The sequence below is a fragment of the Equus caballus genome, chromosome 14 (assembly GCF_041296265.1).
Source record: "Equus caballus isolate H_3958 breed thoroughbred chromosome 14, TB-T2T, whole genome shotgun sequence".
Classification (NCBI taxonomy): Eukaryota; Metazoa; Chordata; class Mammalia; order Perissodactyla; family Equidae; genus Equus; species Equus caballus.
In genome coordinates, this window is record NC_091697.1 from 44,998,940 (window position 1) to 45,025,372 (window position 26,433).

The 26,433-nt window shown below is 38.6% G+C and overlaps 1 protein-coding gene across 16 annotated transcripts in view; it reads right to left on the minus strand.

Annotated features, from left to right (window-relative positions):
* Positions 1 to 24,981, minus strand: part of FBXO38 (F-box protein 38) — a 55,408-nt gene extending 30,427 nt beyond the window's left edge. For 3 of the 16 annotated variants that reach the window (XM_005599318.4, XM_003362788.5, XM_005599314.4), the window contains exons 1-11: positions 24,762 to 24,877; positions 19,299 to 19,375; positions 18,882 to 18,988; positions 15,744 to 15,934; positions 11,827 to 11,960; positions 8,811 to 8,974; positions 8,436 to 8,601; positions 5,561 to 5,698; positions 4,217 to 4,354; positions 1,636 to 1,729; positions 518 to 648 (exon numbers count right to left, since the gene is read on the minus strand). In XM_005599318.4, coding sequence (XP_005599375.2) covers positions 518 to 648; positions 1,636 to 1,729; positions 4,217 to 4,354; positions 5,561 to 5,698; positions 8,436 to 8,601; positions 8,811 to 8,974; positions 11,827 to 11,960; positions 15,744 to 15,871 — 1,093 coding nt within the window. In that variant the 5' untranslated portion in view covers positions 15,872 to 15,934; positions 18,882 to 18,988; positions 19,299 to 19,375; positions 24,762 to 24,877. Of the gene's footprint in view, positions 1 to 517; positions 649 to 1,635; positions 1,730 to 4,216; positions 4,355 to 5,560; positions 5,699 to 8,435; positions 8,602 to 8,810; positions 8,975 to 11,826; positions 11,961 to 15,743; positions 15,935 to 18,881; positions 18,989 to 19,298; positions 19,376 to 24,439 lie in introns of all 16 variants that reach the window. The other 13 variants (XM_070233051.1, XM_070233046.1, XM_005599315.4 and 10 more) reach the window with 9 other exon arrangements.
* Between the last annotated feature and the right edge of the window lie 1,452 nt (positions 24,982 to 26,433).

The following is a 26,433-nucleotide window of genomic DNA, read 5'->3' on the forward strand; positions in this document are numbered from 1 at the left end:
CAAGCCTTCCAACAGCAATCATCATTAAATGAATACTGACCATTATGTGCTCACACTATCTGGAAAATCCAGAACCCCCAGCGGACTTATTATGGAAATGAAGAGCATGGGCAGGGAATGGGACCTCATCTGAGAGGACCATCAAAAGCTTCAAGAAGTGTGGCAGATCAAGTTCAACAAATGGAACCAAGGATGACATTCTGTGAAAAAAATGAAGCAGAATGGGAGAGAAACTCGGGCAGTAAAGTGGAGACAACAGCAAATGTAGATGAGGATCTTTTTTGGTATATGTTAATCACTATATTTTCTATAATATGCTAAATCAGAGGCAATAATGGAAAGAAAAATCACTGACACTTCAAGTTTAAATTAAAGGTTTCTTTTTCAGGAAGTGAGAGCACCTAAGATTTTAAGTTGTCTTATCGCCAGGAAAACACAGCACAGCCCAATTCAGCTTTCAGTTTGTCAAGTAAGTTCCCTTCAGCAATTCTAGGGAATAAAATGGGATAAGTCTTACTCTGCAGCAAAAACTCATCTACATATCCCAGATGAAGGGTTTCAAATTGGGGGAACTCCAACTCTGCCATCTTTAGGGCAGAAAAGACGCCATCTTTGGTTAGGGAAGGCTGGATCCGAACTTCATGTAACCTATGAACAGAGATACATATCAGAGTAAAACGAAAGCCCTCAGAATCAAAGGTTCTTCCTAATGTAAGGCTCTGAAAGAAGTTTATCTTACTGAAGTGTCATACACAAACTACTACTCCCCCCTCCATTAAAAAAGCATTTTGCAAAGTGTGGGCACATCTTAGGCAGTACATTAAGTTACATTAAATAACAATGAATTATACAGCAAGAATGTTATATGCTTTTTTAACCTGATTAAGTCAAGGTAAGAATCTGCATCTGGTGCTGCTATTTCTTTAACATCTTTTTTATCCGAGCTAAGTCCCAATTTAACAGAGTATAGTACTATAGTAGGTAACAACATCTACTTACTTAAACTCAGAAACAGTTTTGTTTTATTTATATTCTTAATATTCTATTGATGGAAAGTTGGAGTTTTGTTTTTGAATAAATTGAAAAAATGTTTAATTCAATTTAAATAAGATACTACAAAAGTAAAACTACAGGTAGACTTTTGATACATAGGAAACTAAATGTGGTATAAAGTAATATGAAGATGTGTTAAAAATATAAAGGTGTTACAAGGTCAGGACTCTGAAAACACTGTTTTAAAATACTGATTTCTGAATAGCAAATATCACCAACTAACTAAAACAATTTAGAAAATTGCAGAGGTTGAGACACTGGTCTCTGAGAGGGCTGCATGGACCAGACCATTGATGCTGACTTCTGTTGGACTCTCAGGCACTTCCAGAGAGTTGACTGCTTTTCTCTCATGAGACCACAGCCTTTCAGAGCTTGCTGGGTCTGGAGCAGAGCTCAACTGGTTATCATTATAATACAGGACTACACTAAGTGATGCCCCACTGATATTTAAACAACAACTCTATATTTTAGAGCTGAACAAGACATGGTCAAAGTTCATATACACATTCCTCCAGATTTCTGTAAAACAAGAAAAAACATACAATTCTAGCACAAAAGACAAAATGTGAAGAGGAAACATACCTACGGGCAGCAGTGATGATGAGGTAGCCAAGATCTACTTCAAGAGCATTTTTGCAAGCTCCCAAAACAATAGTGTGCAAGTTTCTAAAACCACCTATGAGAAGGAGGGAAAGGGGCAAGACCAATAAGCATTTCATTTGACTACAGCACTTTCAGTAAAGCATGTATTCACCCTCTAGATGACAATTATTTGTCTAAAAGTAAATCTAAGTTGTTTTCCATTCAAATTAATATCTCAAGATGAATTATGACTACTAGTCATTTCCTAAAAAGAGATGAAACAGATACTGACACTCTAAACAGACATTCTGATGGCATCTGAAAATTATTCCAAATTATTTAGACTTTTAAGTAAGGATTTTCAGACAGCCAGAAGCTCATGCGGAAATTCTAAAGAAGGCATCCTGATATTTTCTGGCCAAAGTTTGAACCTCCAATATATCATATAAAATGAAATCAGCATTACTTTAACTTCACCTGTTTTTTTCCCCCAAGTTCTTGAAACATACATACAGAGAAAAAGAGTATACAAATTATTAAGGTATACAGATCAATGAATTTTCAAAAAAGATTAATTTGTTTGTTTTGAACTTTTCTAAGTGCAATCACATAGCATGTACACTTGTGTATTTGGCTTTCGTATTTTGTTTATGAGATTCATCCACATTGCTGCATATAGCTGTAGTTTGTTCATTCTCATTGCTGCACAGTATTCCATTAATGAATATGCCATATTTTAATTATCCATGCTATTGCTGACAGGCATTTGGGTTGTTACCATTTTGGGGCTATTATGAACAGTGCTATTACGAGCAATCTTGAACAGTCTCCTGGTGAAGATATGTATGCACTTCTGTTGAGTCTAAAGCCAGGAATGCAACTGTTGATATGTGTATGGTCAACTTTAATAAATACTAAATAATACTTCAAAGTGGTGTTATTAATTTATACTCTCACCAGCAGTGTATGAAAGGTCCTGCTGTTCCACAGGCTAGCCAACACTATTGTTTGTCTTCTTCATATTAGTCGTGAAGAGGTGGAGTCACTTCAGTGCTTGTGTATCATACTGTGGTTTTAATTTGTGTTTCCCTAAAGATTAGTGAAATTTCTCATTTTTTCACATTTATTGGCCAATTGGATATCTTCTTTTGTGAAGTCTTTTCTATTCAAGTTGTTTCCCATTTTTCCTATTGAGTTGTCTGCCTTTTTCTTATTAATTTTAGGAGTTTTTCACATATGCTGGATACAAGTCCTTTATCTGATATCTGTATTGCAAATAGCTTCTCCTACTCTGTAGCTTGGCTTTTCACTCTTTTAATTATGCCTTTTGGTGAACAAAAAAATCTTCATTTTAATTTAGTAGGGTTTATCAATGTTTTTCTTTATGGTAAGGGCTTTTTGGTATGCTGTTTAAGAAATCTTGGTGTACCGAAGGTCAAGAGGACATTCTCATAACTTTTCTTTCAAAAATTTTATTTTTCATTTTTCACTTTGGATCTATGATCCATCTGGAATTAGCTTTTTTGTGTGAGGTATGTTGACTCTGTAAGTAAAATATAATGCAGAGTCATTTTTAAACATTTATTAGAGAAGAAAAGTCTCTGTTTCTCTTTTAGGACCATTATACAAACTCTTAGCTTTTGGCACCTCTCTCCAGGTCTTCTCCCTAATGAGTAGTTCCACTGTGGTCCTCTTTTCCCTTCTGACTTTATCCTGTTAGCTACAGTCATGGAATAAAAATAATGCTGTTGATCGTGAGGGAGCCTGTTCCAGCCCCTTCACACAATGTAACTAAGTGCACTTACACCAGACCTCATTAACAAAACACCTAAAAATGTAGTGCCGAGTCATATTTTAATGGTATTAATGACAATGTCTATTTGTTACCAATGGTATTTGATGATTTCCATTTATATTTTAGATATCCAACGTTAGATTTTTAGTTCTCAACTATTAATTATCTATCTAGCTAAACTTCTTGGTATTTCTGTTGCAACGAGGAGATGATTAACGTGGAGTGCATTCTATTACATACCATTATTTAAACTATAATTAAGGGACCTAGAGAGTAAAATATTTTTTTCTTTTAAAAGCCATCATCTGATAGATGTATCTAATATCCAAGTGATAAACATGAAAGAATTTTATATACTGTAAAGTAATAAACAAATGTTAAATATTAACAGTCCTAATGCCTAAGTTCTTTTGTAGGCCTAAGACGTCCAAGTCAAAAAACACATCTTATCACCAACGGGCACTAGAAATCCCTGATAGCATTTCTCATAAAGATTCCAAATATACCACATGAATTATTAACTAAGTAAAAAGTACTAACAAGCCAGAACACATGCCTTATCACTCTGCTATTTATTTTGAGAAGGTTTAACACTGCATAAAAAGGAAATGAATACTAGCCCATGCTCATGGTTACTTATTCTCCACCAAATACACCAGACAGAAAGTGCAGTTACTAACAAGCATTTTCTTTTAAAAAGACTCGTAAGAGAAACTATATAAAAGCTTAATGAATGTTTTAAACTGATTTTTAAAATATTCAGTAACCTTAAAGAAAAACAAATACCTGATCTCCAACTGTCTTCAACTACATGTTGGATAAGACCTCCAAGGAAAGGAACTCGAACCATTTCCAAATGTTCCAAGTTTCTGGCAGAGGCCAAACCTGTTACTAAAGGGACGTATTTCAAGGAGTTTGTGGGTCCTGGGGGGAAAAAGAAACTTCAATGAAACAATGTAAATTGCCTTAAAAATGAATTTGCAAATCACCAGCTGAAATGAATAACGTAGAAATTCTGTGTTTGAAAATGACAGCCAAGTAGTTGGCTCTCTGCAATTTACACATCCTATAAGAAATGAAAGCCTTAGCCTGTTAACCATATACTTACTCAGCATAAGGATTTTTTAGTACTGTTGGACAGAGATTTAGTATTTTTTGTAAATTCCCTGAAGTCTCAATAGTTTTGAGCTCAAAATAACCGAAAGGGAAAAGCCAAGTTGAAAACTCAATCCTTCACTCAAGTAAACAGCTCAATCATTTAAACATCTCTGTATGTGACCAGTGTTGTATTAGATGTTATGGAAGATCACAAAAGATAAGGTTCTATCCCTCAAAGAGCTTGTAATTGACACAGAGATAAAACTAACCTCAATTATAAAAAGATAAAAAGGCAGAATATATCAAGTACAAAAATAAGATTTGCTGTATGACATAAAAAAGAAAGAGAAGAGCAAGTTAAGTTGGAACAGGCAGTACTTGAAGGATGTATGCAAGTAAAAAGGAGGAAGGAAGTGTATATCTCAGGACCAGGAAACAATAATATAATATAAGGAAAGACACTGAGGTGAAAGCTGATATGGTTGCCTAGGGGACAGTGAAGAGGCAGGCCTGATGATAAAAGGTGTATCTCAGAAATGAATCAGAAATAAGGATATCAAGAAATAAAGATATCAAAGTTATTTCAAACTTTGAAGCAGAATTCCCATTTGACACTCTAGGGCAACAGAGACACTGACGATTTCTCACCAGAATAGTTGTATCAGAACTCAGTGTTTTATGCTTTAAGGTAGATCAAGTCAGACAACTACTTACATGCAGAATGATTAGAACAGAGACAAAGACAGAAGACAGAAATCTATTAAAACAACTCTATAAAAAATCAAAAGCGTCTATAAGAAATATATAGAGATACTGTGATGCTTTTTTCTTTTTTCCCTAACAAACACAAATCATGTGTCTACTTTTTTAGAAACAAAAAGTACATTTACCTTCACAAGGTGAATAAGTTACAAAACATAAATAGTAATAATAGCATAATACAACTTCATTTACAAATGTTGCCATGGAGTTTGCTTTAGAATATTTTCAGAATAGCATGTGTATAATTCCACCACAACTATGTACCATTACCTGCACAGTTCCTCATGACGAAAGTTCGTAAGCTGATGCAAAGAAAGTCTTTGAATGGCTGTGGTTTAGTGAGTCTTACCCATTTCATATAAAGGTGCCTTAGCATTGGGATACAAGGAATTTCAGGAACATTCACCCCTAAAACATATATACAAAAAAAAAAAAAAAAAGAAAATCACTGAAAGACTCTGTATTCTGTAGATAAGTTCAAGAGTCTATTTTTCAAGGTGATAATTTATCCTTCGTGGATATCTTCATCAGAACAAATTACCTAAAGTTTATCAAGTTTGGCTCATTTAAAATAGGCTTGTAAAGAACAATTTAAGCAAATTATAAACAGATTACTTTGTTATTTCTTTAGAAAAGACACACGGGAAGATGAGATTTTAAAAGTATTTCTACATTTTATAAACATAAGTCTTTCTCATATCTCTATAACTCTTCCAGGATATATTTCCCCAGTAGACGTAAAATGAAAATAGGTTACTGAAATCAAAATTACGAAGATGTGGAAAGAATACACAAAATTACTATTTGGCTACCAACGCCCACTGTCCCACCAGTGGGAAAACTAAATTTCTCAGCACAAAGGCAGGCTAGCTGGCTTTAAATATCATGGTTTCTGGATGCTATTCAGAGACAGAGATTAAAGCTGTTTCAACAAATATATGAATCTTAAGATTCGTAAGTGTGTGGTAGAAGCTAGTCAGCATGACTCTGAGAAAGTGAGAAACATATCAGTCATCTATTTTAATATCTCAAATTGGTAAAGGTATTTTATCCTTCTGATCCAAAAGTGGCTTAACACTAGGAATCAGATCCACAGAGGACTACGTCTGCAAGAAAGGGGAAGTAGAGGGGGAGGGAAAGTCAGGAGATACGGAAGAAGACAGACGACCAGTGACTTGTAAATTCTAAATGAAAGGAAGCAGTTTGAGGAACTTGCCCAAGACTCTAAGCACTATGGGCTACAGAAAAGCCAAGCAAGCGACACAAGTCTCTGAGAGAAATCAAAGGATCCAGGGTGGTGGCATTTAACAAGAAGTAGCTGGTAAAACCAGTTTAATGTAACTTTTAAACTTGAATCAGTAGTCCTGTTAGCAACAGCAACTAGAGAAAGCAAAATTGGAGTACTTGAATGTTTGGTCCTTTAAAAGCTAAATTCTGCAGAATGCTTCTACTACAAGGATTACTCTTTACCCTGGTCCTCCCCAAACAGTACAGTTAACTTTAGCTTTGACCTAAGCATACACATTGTACAGCAACAGATGGGAAGTAAAACTGGGGATGAAATCAAAGGAGGAAAAGTATAGGAAGCAAGGTAGAGATTGAGACTCAAGATGAAGAACTCACAAAGGTACGTTTAGCGTCTACCATGATGGTGGTAGTTCTGACTGGGAAACTCAATGTACCAAGGGTGAGATGCACCCGGACAAGACAGTTATATCCTATTGCCCAATCCACAGTTTGCCCCAAATCCATTCTGTAAACAAAGGACACAGTTACCTGTCTTCCCCAGCATGTTCATTAATTTACTATACATGTTTGTATCACCATCACAGTGTTAAAACTGTTGAATTAATCAAATTGAATTAATGCATTTCAACAAAATTTACCAAGTACTTATATCTGCAATGAACTGTGACAGGCATCATGGAAAATATAAAGATACAAAAACAGTCTCGGATTTGACAGAGCTTATATTATAAACTTCAGATATTACAGAATCCCTTTATTAACTAAAAATGCAATTTCAAAGTAGATATCCAAGTCCCTAATCAGAACCACCCTTTGATCTTCCAAATGAAAGGCTGCTAGGGAGCTCCACTCTTCGCCATAATGGTGCACAGAGTCTGATTTAAGACCTACTCCTTAGCATCCCCACTGCTCTCCCTTCACAACCCGACTCAGTTTCAGAGATCTCCAGTTCTTCAGGACCATCCCCAATACCCGGAATAATGCTTGGAACATAGCAGACACTCAATATGTATATTTTGAATAAAATATTTAATAAATAAACATAAAACTTCAGACGATAGTATCAGGATTCCCCCCAAATTCCTTTCAGCAATCTAAGCCAAAGACGACATTAAATTTGAAAAAATATCTCCAATTATCATTTACTTAGGTTGGAATTATTGGGATATAATTTCAGAGAATATTTAGATGGAGAATGCACACTGTGACCATTGCAAATAAGGTGGCTTTGGAAAAAGACCACCCCATCCCCATCTCTCAGGGAAAAAGAGAAGTAGCAGAGTTTTCCGTTGGATCTGGTTTGTAGAAGAAAGGGGAATTTTCTGTTTGGAGAAAATACAACTAAACTAAGAGCGATCTAGGATTTTTCATTCTGCAATGTTCTAGAGGTGAGCTATATAATAAAGTAGCCACCAGCTATATGTGGCTATTTGATAAATTAACATAAAATAAAAAATTCAGTTCCTCTGTTTCACTAGCCACAGTAGGTACTATAATGAATAGTACAAATATGGGACATTTCCATCATCACAGAAAGTTGTATTGGAGAACTCTCCTCTAGAGGGCAGAAGTAGGACCAAAAGTGGATATTAGAGAACAGGGCAGGATTCTGGCTCACTGTAAAAAATAGAAAAACCCAAGAACTTTCAAAACCACTCAAACTGTCTTCAAAAAGGGAACAGATTGGTTGTGAAGCAGCATTTCTCTCAAACACACCCCTCCCCTCCTGCCAGGACTCTTTAATGAGAAATTTAAATTTTTATACAAGTCTCACAAGCATTTCTTTTGCCATCATCAATCAATAAAGCCATTGCTAAAATTCTCATTCCCTTTCACTGAATATTCTGTTATAGGGCATTTCAAGGAGTCACAAGTGACCCAAGAAACATCTACTCACCAACTAAATGTAAAGTTTGTATTTTGGCTCCTACAGGAATTTTCAGTTTATTTTCAGGAGGAATTGGAAATGCTCCATTACGATTACGGAACTTCCCCAAAATATGAACATGTGGCATATATGTCCAAATGGATTCTACCAATTCCAAATGAGAAGTTTCCACACCCTAGAAAATAATGTCAAAGCAAGCATAAGAAAGGCTTTTAATTTAGCATTCAAAGCTTCTATTTCTGTATGATAAAAGATGCTAAGTATGCAATGGAACTTAAGTTTGTTATGGATGAGATGTGCATGTGAGTGAACATGTTCTATCATTCTTTTGATTTATTATTTTATCAATCAGTTAACGTCAAATGTTCAACCAGGTGCACTCACCACTAAGTTTGGGCATGCCTGCAAAGCTTCCAGAACTCCTGGAATGCTAAAAGCCTCATGGCCCCGTACCCTTCGCCTCTCAAGGTATCTAGGGTGAAGGCCATATAGCTGTTCGACGTCTGGCATCTTCTTCAATAGTGTTAGAAAACTGGAATCTGTGAAGCCTGAGAAGTTCAAAAGTATTTAGAGCCAAGTTCATCTTTCTGTTCATCAACATTTACTAGGCACTTGTAATTTTTATGAAAAGTTTAAACAACGAAAAAAGAGGTTTCTTTTTAAAATTTTCATAAGGCTGACACTACAGCTGAACAAATGGTTAAAAAAGAAAATACATCCCTTTAGTGACAGAGGAAGTATGTCAGAAACTCCACTTAGAATCTGAGTTAATACCTTATAACTGAGGCTTTTAATTTACTATTGCCTTTTTTGTTGCTGCTGCTGCTTTTAAGGCACTGAAATCTTCGACTAGGAACAATACATTTTTAATTCAGATAACTTGGACCTATTTGATTGGTGGGTGAGGATGGACCACCTACCTAATCAACACCACCTTCCTCTACCTACCTAATCAACACCAACTTCCTCCTCCCCTAAAGATGTTCTCTGGTCCATAAAACCTCTAGGGCTCTGCACACAACTAAAAAAAATGAGGAAGATATGATCCTCATCTTCAGGAAGCTCACAGCTATAATCTAAAAACCATCTCAAATTAGGTTCTCTTAGTCCATCCATTTCCTAACAATTACTATCCTCTGCTTAACTATCACTTCTTGGACGTTTTAGACAATTAATTCTTCTGAAAGAGATAGATGTAAACTAGTTAACAGAACATAAGTGATCCAAATTGAGAGGATGCTGAGCTGACAGAAAGTTATTTATCTGAGGGGAGTTGCGCTCCATAGTGGGAATCAACCAGATGGGAAGAGAGAGAGGCAGGTGACTTCCACAGCAGGCGCTGTTGGTGAGATAAAGAGGAAGACAAGTCTCATCCAGATGATGCTTTATCTATCACTGGGGCTTTTTGTTTTTAATGAAGGCTGTCAGAAAGCCAACTATCTGCTCACTAATGACAAATAAAAATATTAACTCTCAAGCTAAAAATAAAGCCCCAAATCACTAAAGTTTTCAAAAGTTGTTCTATTTGTATAGGGCTAGTTCAGATATGTTAACTTTAGAATCACAAAACTGAAGAGTAAGAAGGGACTTCAGACTACTCAGTCTCTAATTATAATAACAGTTCTTCTTAATATCTTGTATAGTAACCTTTACTGACTGAGCCATTCAACGTGTTTACATGTTTTCTCATCTTTTCTCACAACTCAACGAAAAAGGTTATCACCCATTTACAAATGTAAAAAATGAACTTGAAAGAGTTTAAAAGCTACCAAGTGGCAGAGCCAGAATTCAAAACCAAGTCTGACCACCGCCAATGTCCATGCTCTTTTGTTGTACATTACACATTGCCTGTCACCAAAAAATGGGTAAATTTCCACCTTCTTTTCAGAGATAGTGTGAGAATCCAAAGAGATCACATATGTAAACCATAAAGTACTACATAAAAACCTTAGTTAGCATCACCATACAGCGAATCAGGGTTTGACTAGAGAACGGGCCAGGCAGCATTAGTAAGCAGCGTTAGTGAGATCTTACTCTAGGCTAGAGACTCCTTGCTTTGATTCCCTTTTATGTTCATTGCAGGGATGGGAAGGCTTGGGCTCACAAATATTTATCACAGTCTAAAAGAAGTCAGCAACCTGTAGACAAATTCTTCACTAATTTGATAAGAGGCAGAGATCTCACAGGGGAGGTCTGCTACCCTGCCTCTTTATTACTGCATTAATCCCACCTCCAGAATTCCTGCTGGCATAACCTGTTATAGGAAATCTAATATAAGGAATGACAGTCATTTTCACACTGCTCTAATTTTTTTCTTTCCTGCTATAAATGATCACTCTCTGGAATAAGATGAATCCTTTTCCTTTAGGACAGTTTTTTTTTAAAAAAATTTGAAGACAACTGTGGTTTGTTTCCCACCAAGCTAAGTTCTAGCCTCAGGTCTTTGCAATATTCTTCACAAAAAGGTATATATTGATAACTAACTCTGGCCAACAGATAAGAGTTATCAGTTGACTGAAGACCCTCTTGAAAGGCTATAACACCCCAAACTGTAATATTCCACTATTCCAGAGGTAGTCTGTCCTGTTCCACACAACAGAACAGAACAATGATCTCCTCAGCACTTCATTTCTATTAAGCACCCCCCACCCAGACTCATCACATTTTCGAAATATCAGGATCTAGATATTGTTAACAAAGGTGGTTAAAAAAGACATTTAAAATTGCTAAACAACTGTAACTAAAGGGCACTAATTAATGACTGGTGTTAACTGAAAAGAAGAGTAATCCATTTCAGGTGTGTTCTACTTAATTAAAGTCATCAACTTTCTTTTCTGATGGTCTCCTTCCCTGAGATCCATTTGTTGTGGTTAGGCCGCTAACTCTCAGTTCTTCACCTGCAAGGCCAATGCCTTAAGAATCTCCAAGACCTAGTACAGGCCTTTTAAAATAAATGAAAGTTCCAGAACTGTAATTTCTGTGGCCTACTAGAACAGCTCTGCAAAATTAGATAAATATTTGTTTACTTAGACAGTGCCATTAAGGGGTACAGGAAAACTATGAAAACCTGCATCTTAGGACAAATGACACTTGGTTTAATGTGACAGATATATATTTAGTTAATCAATAAGTATTCTCTAATGATATATTTGTGGACTACTGGGCTGATGCAGTTTCTTAAGGAGGAGGAAATGAAAACAACACATTACTACAATAGCAAAGCCTCAGGCAAAATGCGTTTTATCAACCTAAACCAACCTAAATAATTTAGATAAAATCCTGCCTTCTGATCTACAAGGTGACAGATTGCCTATCTCAAGACAGCAAGTAACGTCTGACGGAACATTATTATTAGATTCGGGCAGGGCTCCACTGTACCTTACAGGCTAAATCCACTTACCACTTGGCATGTATTCCCACCACCGCCCAGCACAGAGATCCACAACCCTCACAACTCTCAGATATAGGGTCACCGCTTCTTTTAGCTTCCGAGAAAGACATTCCATACACATGATATCCTGCAGAGGGAGGTACCTTTATGAGAGAAAGAAACCTATATTTATCAAGTGGGTAAGTACTTCCTTTCACTGACAGGTTATTTTTTTCCTTCCTCCATTCACCCACCCCTCAAATGAAATGAGACTTTAGGAATATTCACAGGGTTTTAAGATTAACATGCATACGTAGCTTTTTACTAAAAACAGGTAAGTCAGCAAATACTCAAATATCCAAATAAAGTACTGAGCTCCATCCATAGGGCATTTGATAAAACCTGCCTTGCTGCTTTTAAAAAGTTTTTGTGGACTAATGAAATCTCGAAAACAAAAAAAAAGAAACAGAAAGAAAAAAAATCTTAGTGTACTTCAAGGTATGTTGATAAGGGAATGTGGGAAAGACAAGAGAGAACTGATCAATTTGAACATGGTCAATAATATTTCATAGCTTTTATAGAACACATTCTTGTAGTGCTAAACAAATTCTCTCTGGTCCCTCTCAACACCATCCCTGTTCTAGAAACTATAGTACCTTCTCTGTCAACAAATATGTATACTAATTTTATAGTGTACAATTTTTCTCCTAAATCTTTTATCTTTTAGGTCACACACTCTGATAAAAGTATTGCATAAGAGTGAAGTGAGAACACCTCATCTAAATTACAACTTCCTCTTTTCCAACCTCCCCTGTTATCTCTTCCTTCCTGAAACTTTTCAACTAACCCCTACCTCTGTTCTGTTTCCAATAACACCAATATATATTTTCAAAGATCAGAAAATCTCCTCTCTCTCTCAACATCCCTCTGTGCACACCTAATTGTTTTAAAAAAAAAGGTAGAAGCTACCCTAGACTGCAGTATTGTCACACACACACTGTGCTGCAGTCGTTGTGTCACAGCTTTCCCGGCAGGTCGTTCTGTCTGCCACTCAGCCCTCCCCCCATCCTCTCTTCCCTTCTCTGCGCTGCTGCTCCCTGCCCTCAGGCGAGCACCTGACTGGCGATGGAAGGCAAAGGCTTTCTGCTGTTTCTAGTGCCCTAGCTGAATTCTTCAACATCCCTTACTGGTTCCCTTAACCCTACCTACGCCTCTCTAAATTATCCCCTCATTTAATTATCTTCAAATTCCAGCCAAGTGTACCTTGTTTCCTGCTAGAATCCCCATTGCTATAGTAGGTGCTATTATTACTCCATTTTACAAGTGGTGAAATTGGCTCAGAATAGTTAACCTGCAAAAAGTCAACAGCTAGGTAAGAGGGAGGAAGAGCAGTTGGGTCTGACTCTAACTCCTCAAAGTTAAGCTAATTCTAAAAAGAAAATGCAAGTATGCCTGCTAAATATTTCCCTGCTCCATTCTTTTCTGCCTCTGGCCCCTCTCCCTTCCCCTTTAAAACTAATTAAATAAAGAGAATCAAATCAAGTTTTCTACAAAAACCAGCATTACTAACTTAATTTACAGTCTCCATAACTTAGATATAAATAGGATAATTTTCAGAAACAAATGACTACACATTTTATAAACAATGAAAAATATTGAATTTATTTTCTAAATCAAGTTTTGCCACTAAAACACTTTTTCCCCAAATCATTGTTATCCAAAGTATTTGCCTGAGTTAATATCACACGCCCTTTAAATACCAACAGTTCAGTAACCACATGAAGACGATCTTACATCATACTTGCCCTCAGAAAAAGAAATGTATTTTTTCTTCATAAGTATATAGTCAAAGAGCCAGAGTACAAAAGGCAGATCAAATACATTTTAGAAAACATGCCAAGTAGTTACTACAGGACTACATCATGGGTCCTCAAATAAAAATTTTAGAAGCCTAATACTCAATCTGTTTATTTTTAGAGGAAACATTTCATACCAAATTCAAGTACTCTGCTTGGTTCACAGGTCTTCTTATATTCTGCCAGTTTGCTGCATGTTTTTTTCATTTTTTCATTATAATCAGGCTAACAGCCTTCTACTTGATTCCACTCCTTCAATTTGAATACTCTGTTTGAACTGCAAAATGTTATCTGACCTTCTCTCCATTTAAAACAGTCGGATTTGTTCACAGTATGTCTTACCATTATTCAACAAACATCTAACACACATCTCTAGAGACAATTTTACCGATGCTTTCCTCTAAAATTTTAATAGCTTTATTGTTTAATTCATTGATGCATTTAGAATTTAGTCATCAGATATGAGAGAGAAGAACATGCTTTTATTATTTTCTCCAAATGGTTTTTAGGTTGTGACATCATCACTGAATAATTCACTCAGCTTGTCCTCATCGATGTGAATACCAAGCTTATCATAAACTAGATCCCCAAATATATCTGAATCCACATAAGGAGCCTACATATGGAGTTTGTCTGTTCTACCCAACTGTCTGACTATTTTCTCCAGCACTAAATCTTTAATTATTGTACACTTTAGAATATATTTGAACATCTCGTAGGGTTAGATTCTTTTTCTGAAAAATTCTGGCTATTCTGGAAGACTTTTTTCTGCCAAATGAACTTTAGTATCATTTTGTTACGTTAAAAAAAAAAGTTGTTTTAGTTGGGCCTTCTATTCCCAGACAGAACTGAACTAACAAAAACTACACTAGGTCACAGAATAACAAACTACAGAAGATAAAAGACCAATACAAATTTACATTAGAAAGGAAAAATAAAGTGCCCGTGGTTCCCTAAAGTAACTCTGCTATAACTATTTTAAAACTTCTTAATCTGCAAATATTTGATAATTTTTAAAAATTCAAAATATTTTTAAGAACTTTATATATGAAAATTTCCCCCAGGTAAATAATCTAAATTAATGGAAAATCCAGACGCTTAGAAAAGATAATTGCAATTACATAAGAGGAAAACTGGAAACAACCCAGAAGTCAGCCTACAAGGGAAAAGGTAATTACGGTGTCATATTCAACGAAATAGAAAGCAATGATTAAAAGGATAACTATGAAGACAACATACCAATACAAAAAAAGGCAGAATGCAATCATAGCCATTAACACTTCCCAAGCATTTACGCCACGTAGCATGTTAAGTGCTTTAAAAGCATTATCTCATTGAATCCTTATAATAATATCTTTATATCTATCATTGGTCCACAGCTAGTAAAAACACTCAGGATTCAAACTCAGGTCTCTAACTCCAGAGACAAAGTATGTTAGGATTTGTTTATTTGAATGGATAATGAAGGAAAGAAGAGAAGAGAGGAAACTGGAACGACAGGGATTTTCTGGGTTTTTTTGTGGGTTTTTTTTTTTCATTTAACCGTTGTTATAATGCACTTTGTATAAAAATATAATTTTAAAAAAGATTTTGAAAAAATTTATCACAAAACAATTTTCATGTGTGCACTGCATATACTAAAGATGGATATTATTTCACAAAACTTTTGTTTCAATCACTTACATATATGTATAGATGGAGTAAATGTGTTTCTCACTGTGGGTTGTAGTCAAAAAACTCAGAAACACTGCCTTATGTTACACATACACTGTACTGTAGTAACAAAAGTCAACAAATCTATTAGTCAATAAGAATTCCAAGAAGCCTGGAATGTTAACACAGTCTAGAAGATGGCTGTCCGATAGAACTTTCTGCACCAAAAGAAATACTCTCTAATTTCATTGTCCGTGCTGTCCTATACAGTAGCCACTAGCCACATATGGCTAGTACAACTGAGGAACCGGATTTTTAATTTTATTTAAACTTAAATGCCACATGCAGCTAGTGACTACCATACTGGACAGCACAGCTCTAGGATTTGCTCCTACTGACACATTCCAGGTAGGTAAAGTGAACCAAACAAAATCTTACCTAAAAATATGACAAAGCACTTCATGGGAAAGTTGATTCATATAGTCCTTTGTTTCATCTGATATTGCTTCCTCAGGGAGTTCACTATTCACGAGACACGTTTTAACACTTTTCTTTCTCGGGCCCATTGCTGCGTTATCTCCAGTATCAAAGACCAAATCTCCCCTCTTGGTTACTTGAGTTCAAAGCACCTGAAGGCAAACAGAGAACAGAGTAGACTAAAGCACACCAAGCCCAGACAGAAATCATCCCCATAAAACCTAGGTAAAACAATGTTTATTTTAAAATACAAAGGTAATGCTATTACAACAGTACAAACCACACTCAAATGAATAAAAATATTACATAAAAGGCACAATATCTTTTTCTGAAGAGCAATAGAGCATACTATAAAAATGCACTATGCAGAATGAGTGAAAAATCCAAGGAATCAGGAGTCCTGGATTCTAATTTGTACTCTGTTGCTTCCCAGCTAATTCACTCAATTTCTCCATGCATCAATTTCTTCGTATGTAAAGCAAAATCATTGAACTAAGTAAACAAACCCCCTCCCAACTCCAGGAGCTTGTGATTCTAGGACTGCTCCTAACACAGCAAAAGGGAGAAGAGGACTCCTGGATCTGCCACAAACTACTTCTATGAACTTGAGTCACCTTTTAAATTCTTCATTCTCCCACCTATAAAATGAGGGGATTAAACTCCACTAGTGGGTTATAAACCCCTTTATGAATCTGATAAAACTATAGACCTTCTCCTCAAAAAAGAAAGAATTTTATGTGCAATTTCAGAGGGAGAATAAAACCAGCCTTCTCCTTCTCCTTCTCCTGCAAATATTAAGGAGCAGAGGTTAATTCACTTTGTGTCAAATGTACATTTTGTTTATTTTTAAAATAAGCTTTAGTGAGGGAGGAAGAGAGGGAAGGAGAGAGAAAGCGGGAGGAGTGGAGAGGGGAAGAAGAGATCAAGTCAGATGAGCCAGGACCCAGAGGCTTTTTGTTTTATTTTGTTGATCAGGTGAAGATAAAACTAAGTGAAAATAATGTCCTTTAAATAGCATTATCAATTATCACTGGTAAAATTCTGAAAAAGTATTTGGACTGGGGGCCGGCCTGGTGGAGCAGCGGGTAGGCGCGCATGTTCCACATTGGCGGCCTGGGGTTCACTGGTTCAGATCCCGGGTGCGGACATGTCACTGCTTGGCAAGCCAGGCTGTGGTAGGTGTCCCACATATAAAGTAGAGGAAGATAGGCACGGATCTTAGCTCAGGGCCAGTCTTCCTCAGCAAAAAGAGGAGGATTGGCAGCAGTTAGCTCAGGGCTAATCTTCCTAAAACAAAAAAGTATCTGGACTCAAACTCAGAGAACTTTAGTTGAGAGCTTAAACTTAACCATGTGATAGTGAGGCATAGAACTGCTGTTCCAGATCAGTGGATCTCTAGATTAAATAGTGTTTGCTCCATTTTATGCACCAATTTTTTCTTTTTCCTGACTATAATCCTTACTGTTAAAGTTTTCTGAAGCAGACTGCAGGCTTCTATTTTCTTACAGAGTTGACTCAATAAAAGCTTAACCTTTCCTCGATGACCCAAAGTTATAAATATGAATATACATTATATTCTGTGACGCCTCCCCTCAGGGGCTACCGAAGTATGCAGAGTTCCTGGGGCTCCTTTGCTTCAGCAGTAAATGGGAGACAACTACAAAGCTAAGTGAATTCTCCTATTTCTTGTGCTTGTGTGTGTGTTCTGGTCTCTTCTTCCCTCACTGAAAGGTTATGTGCTGTTACTTCTGGCAGGTGTCAGCATGCTTGCTTCTCCCTGTACTCCACCCACACCCAGAAAAACCCACCCCTACCACCTCTAATTTCTTACTTCTAATCAGCTATCACCTGGAAACCCAAAGAAGTAAGCTTTTAGAATTGTGTGTGGATTAGTATCAACAGGTACCTAGTACTATGGGCCGAAGGAATTCTGCAAAGAGTAGGTACATGAGCTACAGTGCACTGAATTTGTGACATCCGTTTTGCCTTCTCAGAAGCTTATTTATATGTTGTCCAGCACATTTTGGCTAACAGACCTCTGCAGAAACAAAGTTTATACTCAGAATTCTCCACAAAAAAAGTTATAACTATACTCGTCTGCTTCTGATTATATTGTTGCCCATCTTTTCCTACTTACTGCCCTTCCCCCTCCAAATGGATCTTTCCATTTTTGATGGCTCCTGAAACTGCTCTAAGGTTATTCTGACCTCCTAAGCATCAAACCCAATAGCCTCTCTTGGGTGCTCCCCGATCTGACCCATTTGTAGTAGGGGGCATTGCTGACCACTCCTTCTGTGAAAACCTCTCATCTTTTGGCTCCTAAAGTGATCTTCTCTCGGTCCTCTTCCTTCCTCCATAACTACTCCTTAGCCTCTTTTGCCAATTCACCCTACAACCTCCTTCTCCTTGGCGAATTGTATCCATTCTCAAGGCTTCAGCTACTACAAATACACTAAAAAAAGATTTCCACTTCTGGTTCCTCTCTCTCCTGAGCTCCGACCTTTATTTCCTCCAGCTATGAGAAACCTTGAACATCCTTGAAAAATATTATGTCCAAACTGAACTGTCTCCACGACCACAAACACTGCCCTGCTTCCAAAACACACACACACATACCTGTTTTCCCTACTGTAGTTTATCAGATTCCCAAATTAGAAATCTTGAAATCAGCCTCAACATATTATGATCTCTCACTTCCCACAGCCACTTGATTGGCTCTTCTTATCAATTTTATCAAGATACGACTTTTGCATCCATTCCTACTGGCTTTCAGGCTTTTATCAACCCTCATCTGGGCTACTGCAATGGCTTCCTAAATGATGCCCACCACGGTATCCCCAGGGCCTGGAACAAAGTCTACCACACAGTAGGCCCACAATAAGTAATTTGCTGAATAAATGCTTACCATACCACACTCCACATTGAAGGTAGAGTTAACTTTTTAAAGCATTCCTCTGACTGCATATAAAGTGACAAAAGCAAGAGGTATGATACGCCAAAAGTATTATCCCATTTGCATAAAAGAAAAAGGAGAAATATGCTTGTGTTTGCATGGGAAATTTTTGGAAGGATCCACAACAAAACATTAACAGTGGTTACCTTGGGCAGTGAGAACAGAGGTTTAAGAAAGTAGAAAGGAGACTTTTACTTTTCTTATCCTTCTCCATTGTTTGAAGATTTTAGATTGGTCATGTATATTATATTTCCTAAAAAAAACATCAAAAGCCAATTAAGCCTACAAGGAATTCTAGTTTCCAGAGGATAACATCTTCCCAATCCAGTCTCAGGCCACCTTTCCAATCTTATCTCTCCATCCTTACCACTTGCCCCGCAGGACACTCACTCCGGCTGCACCAGTATCCCCAGTTCCCCCAAACTAACACGGATCTTTCATTCCTAATAAGCTATTAACTTGGACTGGAACATCCTTCCCTTCCCTTTTTTGCCTAGAAACCTCTAATCTGCCTTCAAAATCTAGTTTAAATGTTAAGTCCTCTGTGAAAAACTCCTACTCACCCCCTTCGGAGCTCCCTGTGAGATTTAACGTACGCTTCTACTACAGCGCCTCATGTAGAATCTTATCGGTCATGTCTCTGCCAGAAAAAGGAAAAGAATCTCAGTCTCCTGCCTCCAGGTGGTAACAAGTCCTCGCTCATAATAAGTCTTCCAGTGTCTGATGCATGAACATCCCTCAGTCTTTCCATTATTCCATATGCATCCAGTAGTTTCGAGGCTGCTAAGAACCATTTCATGCCCCCCTGAGCACTGCGTTTGCTACCACAGCACTCAGTGATCGCAGCACCAAGTCAATAACCCTGGCAAAAATGCCATCAGATTTTACTCCAATAAGAACACATAAGAGTTACCCTGCAGCATGCAAATGCCTCAACAAGACTACAACCAGTATAGAACAATCCAACCACAAATTAATTCTCCAGCTATCACATTTTAGCACAGGCTTCACCTTTAAGAATCTTGACAACTCCAACTATTTATGGATACCATGTTCTTGACTTTTCACGCAGTCAAGGAAAATTCTTTGTCAACCTTTCTCCCTTCTTTTTCTAAAGCGAAACCACATCACTTAATAATTTACACCCTCATTTTATGATTCCACCTTTTATTATTCCTTATTATTTTGCAATGCTGTGGTTTTGTATGAATCAGACTTAGTAGCCCCAGTGCACAACCTATGCTTGAATTTTTAAACCAAACAGACTGCACCTTAAACATCACTGAGTTTATAAAAGCTCACTTGTTTAGAACTCGGAAAAATATTTACTTACAGATACGACATTATACAACATTATCTGAGGTTGGGTCTCCAACAAGTCCACACAAATCTATTTAACCTACAATATGCACTAATATTAACTACCAAAGGGCCTAAATTAGCAGGACTAACTAACAAAATTTTAGGTGAAGTTGTATACATATTTCCCATATCATGCCTACAAATGAAGATCTGTTCATTTGGTAGTGACTCCCCTGCTCTAAGCCTTTGGTGGGGAAGGGCTTGTGGGGATGACCATAGGGGTAAAAGGTAAGATCTCCATCTTACATCTAGGGGCTTAACACCTTAGGACCTATAGCCAGGGGAAATCCATCAGTTCTTTCCAGTCCAAGTAGGTGCCCCCGGAAATGTCTGGCAGATAAAAAGCTTCCTCATTAAAGAACTCATTTATTTTCCCTCACCGCCACTCAAACTCTATAAAGCACAACAAAATTGTTTCAGTAAAGTTGGCTTCATCTTCATTTAAGTGAAATATCTAGCTAGGCTATGCTGACCATTTCATCCTGGCCACTGAGTAACAGAGGCTTGGTATCCCTGCATGGGAAAAAAACCCAGCAATCAAGACATGCAAAGTCCCAAGTGACGATGGTATCTCTCTTTTATGTGCACTCTTTCTCTCAACCAACTTTCTTTCAGTGGGATGAAGGATAAAAGCAACAAGAACAAAAAACTGCCATGGCTAGCCTTCTATGTCTTGCTTTCTTCCTACCCCTATCTCCAAAATATCACCATTTGTCACCTAAGAAACTCAACAAGGTAAGGAAAGTCCAAAGCAGCAGCAGGTTAAAAGGGAAGGGGGAAAGGAGGGAAATTCCAGTTATCAGCAGTAGATAAAGATGAACCCGTTGAAATGGGCCCAACAGAGGAGTCATGGAGGGTAAGAGAGAGGTGAGTATAAATAACAGCTGAGTATAAATATGTGAGCCAGCCCTGGTGGTCTAGTGGTTAAGATTCGGCACCACCATCTGGGTTCTTTTCCTAGTCAGGGAACCACACCACCCATCTGTCAGCTGTCATATTGTGGTGGCTGCGTGTTGCTGTGATGCTGAAAGCGATGCCAGTGGTATTTCAAATACCAGCAGGGTCATCCACGGTGGACAGGTTTCAGTGGAGCTTCCATACTAGGAAGAAGAAATTGGCCACCCAATTCTGAAAAAAAACTGGCCATAAAAACCCTATGAAGCAGTGGAGCATTATCTGATACAGTGCCAGAAGATGAGAGGATGGTGCAAAAAGACCGGGCGAGGTTCCATTCAGCTGTACAGAGTCACCAGGAGTCAGAATCGACTTGACAGCACTAACAACAAAAAATAAATACGTGAAGATTTTATTTTGCAGCACTAGGTTATTCCTAGGGTAAGCAAGTTCTGGAGACTCAGGCTGTAAAGCTCAAAGAAATATTAGTCTGACCAAATTATAGAATCCCAGAATGTTAAAAGTTGAAGAGGCCCCCAGAGACTATCTAGTCATACAGTCTTAATTTTTTGTGGGTTATGAACCTATCTGAGACTACGATGAAAGCTGCACATCATCTCTCCAAGAGAAAAACAAAACTACCCAGACTCATGCACATGGAATTACATATATTACAGATACAATTTCAGGGGCTTCACAGACCCATCAATGCTCATCCACAGTTCCCTGTCCAACACTGGCTCCTCAACCTTCATATGGACAAACAGAAGCAGAGAGGACAAGTCACCTGCCTAAGGGCACATATCAAGTGTCAGAGCTCAGGCTGGGATCCAGACTTCCTAGCCTACGCTATACACCCCATCATCAAGCCAGTCATCTGTACCTGGGCTGTCTCCCTGCATTCCAGAGTTATGCCCAGTGCCCGAGACGGGCTTCTGGATGCTGACAGAACTGCTGCTGACTGCACCCTCCTTCACAAATTAGGGTTTGTGGTCCATCTAATTTAGGCTCCCACACACTAGCCTGTAGCAGCCCTGGGGATCCTCCAGTCATCCTGTGACTCTGTTTAGCAGACCTTAGCCACAGGAAGCATCATTTTTGCCCTGGCAGCCCATACATTCTAAGTAACAAGCCTGAATTGTCTGTTAGTATTCTTTAAATCAGGGTCCTTCCACAACATAATTTCTCTTAGGCATGCTCTTCTTCCAACCTGCCAGTTCAAATCTCCTCCCATTCCAAACAAAACAACACTATCCTCTACTAATTCAATTCCTCCTGCTTGCTCTCAACTTTATCCTTATCTTTTCATCCTTAACCTTCATAGTTATCTCCACCTCTTGTAAGATAGCGCCAATATTTCCTCGCTTGCAAAATCACGTTATTTTCCCTTTAATCCTCTATTTCCACGATATAGGTTTTAACACATTGCCCACAATGCTGACAACTGCTGATACCTACAAAAATCGTATATAAATCCATTCCTTTACTCCCTAAATGTCACAACTAAAAATCTTCCTATACCTGTTCCATCCTGTCAACATCCTCCTCCATCCCTGACTTATTCTACCAATTACTCCCTTCCTAGGATCACACCAGGCCCTCCAGAGTATGTGTTTGTCTCTTATTAACACACTTTATAGGGCAGAGATGAACCAACTTTTCTTACAACTAACCAGAAACCTTAGGGACCTCTTATAAAATTTTCACAATTCTGAATCAATTTTTCATTCTATATCTAATTAATAACAATTCTCTGGAGAAACTCATTCTTTTCCTGATTATTATCTATTCACCCATCCATCCATTCCCTCACTCAATTATTTATTTACTGCCTACTAAGTGCTAGGCGGTGACAGTCTTTCTTCCCATAAGTTCACAGTCTCAGAGTGGAGACAGATTCCACCACCAGTTTCTTACAAGTCAGTCATTTCAACTACTAAAACCTAAATTACCTCTCACTACCCTCACCAAAAATAGCTCTCTTCCATTTAAAACTTCCCAATGTCCTCAATCATCCTAGGGTCAAGGGCTTCCCTGCCCTTCAGGTTTCTAATGCCTTTTTTTAGCTCCTATGGCTTCAGCTTGCTCATAACAAAGTAATCATGCATGTCACTTAACATGACCCCATTCCTCACATCACAGATGTTGTACATCTATGACAGGAGGACGGCCTCTCTTGCCTCAAGAAACGCCCACCACACCCACCAAGCTGTTCAGATAAATAAATAGGCAAAAAAACCTCCCAGAATTACAGTGCTGAAAGCATCTAGGAATCATTCAGTCCAACTCTTCATTTTCCAGATAAGGAAACGGAGGCCCAGAGAGGTAAGCTGGTTTGTCCAAAATTACAGAGCCAGAAAGTACCAGAGCTGAAGCAAGGATTCGGGTCTTCAACTCCAGTTCCAGTCCAATTTCATTTCACTCTATCGCTGTACCTTACTGAAATCTGGTTTTTCCTTTTTCTCCTATTCTATGCCTTAGTATCTTTGTTCCTAAAGTGTGTACCCCTAGGCACACAGTCATTTAAACAAACACACATAAAAACGTCTATATTCTTTACCCAAAGGGTGCATTAGAATTACAGCATCACAAATTTTAGAGAGGGAGGGAGACTTAGGGATCACCTAAACCAGTAATTGTCAAAAAGAAACTTAAAAATTACAAGCACAGATTTTTCAGCCTATACAACTAGATACATAATATGTACCCTCCACATTCCACCTTTTCCCTCACCGAGAAAATCATGGCCTTATAGAGCCGTTATTTTATTCTTCAGTTGTGCTGGGAGGATGGGAAAGGGAATTAAGAACGAGTGACCTAATCCAGCTCCTTTATTTGACAGATGAGAAATCTTAAATCCAGAGAGAGGAAAGGATTTGCTCAAAGAGAACCAGCAAGCTGACAGCAGCTTTAGGATAAAAAACAAGGTCTATTTTTCACAGTGGGGTGTTTTACACGGCTGGTGTGGGTTTATATAACAAAGGCTTTGGGACGGAGCTTCCCACTGCACAGGAAGCACAAGAATCTTCCCAAGTGCCCAGCTGCCTGCCCTTGGCCGGCTTGGTGTCTGGAAAGGAACATGGTACACATCTCTTGTCAGTCAACTCCTGGCTATGCAGGATGCAGGGAAGACATGCTTTTCAGGTCTGTCTCTAAGGAAAGACTTTTTGTAAGGGAGTTTGGAATCAGATTTTCAGGGCGAGGGGCATCAGAGGCATCCAATACATTCATTTTACAGATACGCAAATTGTGGCATAGAGAGGGTAATGGACTTAGACAAGGTCACACAGTGCGTCGGTGAATGAGGAAAGACTAGAAAATGGGGCTCCTGATCCCAGGGCTGGCGGCCTCTCAAAGACGTAGTATTCACGGCGTCTTACTCAGGGACATCCCCTCAGTACGCTGACTACAGGCCTTCCTCAATTTACTGCCTTAAACACTGACTTACGTTAAAATCGTGGAATTCTTGAAGCCCGGAGTGGGATGGGGTCCCAGAAGGTACCCAGGCCAAACCCCCCATTGTGTTGAGGAAAGCGAGGCCCAGAAGGGGTTCTGTATACTGGAATCCGGGGCCAGGTTCAGACAGGGTGGCAAACCCCGCAACCAGGGCCTAAAAGGCCAAGAACCACAAGCCCAATCTCTCTCTCCCGGGAGCTCTAGGCCCGAAGAAGGCCCGAGATCCAGAGCCCAGGCGGTCGGGAGCCCCGAAGCCCCCATCCGGCCTCCTCCGCCCCGCCGCACGGCCCCCCGGCCCTCGGCCGCCGCCTCACCTACGCCGGCCCTCCGTCTGTTATTGTGGTTGAGAGGGAGGGAGAAACGCGACAGACACTTCCCACGGCCCCCACCGCCGAGCCGCTTCCGCTTCCGCCGCCGCTCGGGCATTTCCGGAGAGATATCTTCCGGGGCCGGGCCCGCACCCCGCGTCCATGTTGAGTGTGGGAAGGAGGCGTCGAGACACGGCAGCCATGTTAAGCGTGGCGTTTCGGGAAGGGCTGGGGCTGGGCTTGCTTTTACGTAACGGCGTCGCCGCGCCGGAAGTGCTGTGTTTGATCCAAGAGTTTGTGGTTTTGTGTTTGGCTCCGCTGATGCTCTTTGGCCTTGGATAAGCCTTGGGACCTCGAGTTTGTCATTTGCAAAGTGGCCCGGTTCCCATAGAGACGTTGTTGGAATTCACCCAGCTAAAAACAGAAAACTTTTTTTCTTTTTCTTTAGGTTGAGGGGTAGGGAGGGCAGTAAGATGATAATGTTAAATCAGCTCTTCTCTACATTTGGAACTCTGTGCAGGTAATTAACGTATTTTAACGTTTCCGAAGGGCTTTCACATCAGTGTCTCATGAAAAACTCCCTAGCACTCTGACATATGGGCAGGATTCAGCTTAATCGTTTTTGTTTTTGAGGGATGAAAACCATCTTCAGAGGTATGATTTGTTCAATGTCACACAGCTGGACTGAAACCCAGATCTTTTACCCTCCAGATCCTGCCTTCTTGCCCCTATAATACATTTAATTAAAATGGGCAAAATATCTGTGTTGAAATGATACAAATACCTCTTAGGAAACTTAGTGTGCATTGAAGCTACATAAGACACGATTTGACAAGACACGGGTGACTAGACGATTCTCCTGTACAAAGGACTGACGGTGGCTTGGGTTCCCCTGGTCCTTCATATTCTTTTCTTGATTGATATCAAACCTACTGGTTTTCCCTCCTTCTCTACTATGGTTTGGTGCCACAGGTTTCAGCTTGCCTTAGGCAGTCACAGTTCTAGCCATTTCATTCCATATGTCAAACCATATATCTTGATGTGGGGTTCTGAGAAGAAAATCAAAACAACGACAACAGCAACAAAACCTCATCATGTTTATGTACTATTCACCTTAATTGCAGCTTTCATATTACATTCTTCTTGTAAGGGAAGATAAATTCCTATTCCCATGTTACTTGCTTTTGTCAATTTCTTTCATATTTGAACTTAAATGAAGCAATTTCTTGGCTTTTTCTGTTTCTTAGATTGTTCTGAAGAAGAAATAGGAATTGTATAGGAAAGTCTAGCACTGGGCTTGGCATAGATAGAAGGCACGTGATAAGGTTTATTTCAGTGTAATTGGTTTGAATCTTTAATTGAATATATTCCTTCATTTGATTAGTATTCCTCCTTTGGTAAAAAGCACTAAGGTGGGGCTAGAAATACAAATAAGATATGTTTCCTACTTTAAGTTTAGAAAGAGAAGCAAAAACATTCCTACAAATCATTATAGTAAACGCTAAAGAGAGATTCTGAGCGCTATGAGCACCAGCTGTGTATAATGAGGCATAAAACTAGTTTAAACGTTTTTAGGTAGAATATATAAGGTGCGTCCCTTTATCTCCAAGATTTTTTTGTTCCCTGGTGATGTGGATTTTCATTAGGGTCCTGAGTTAGTGTTCCACACCCTCATACA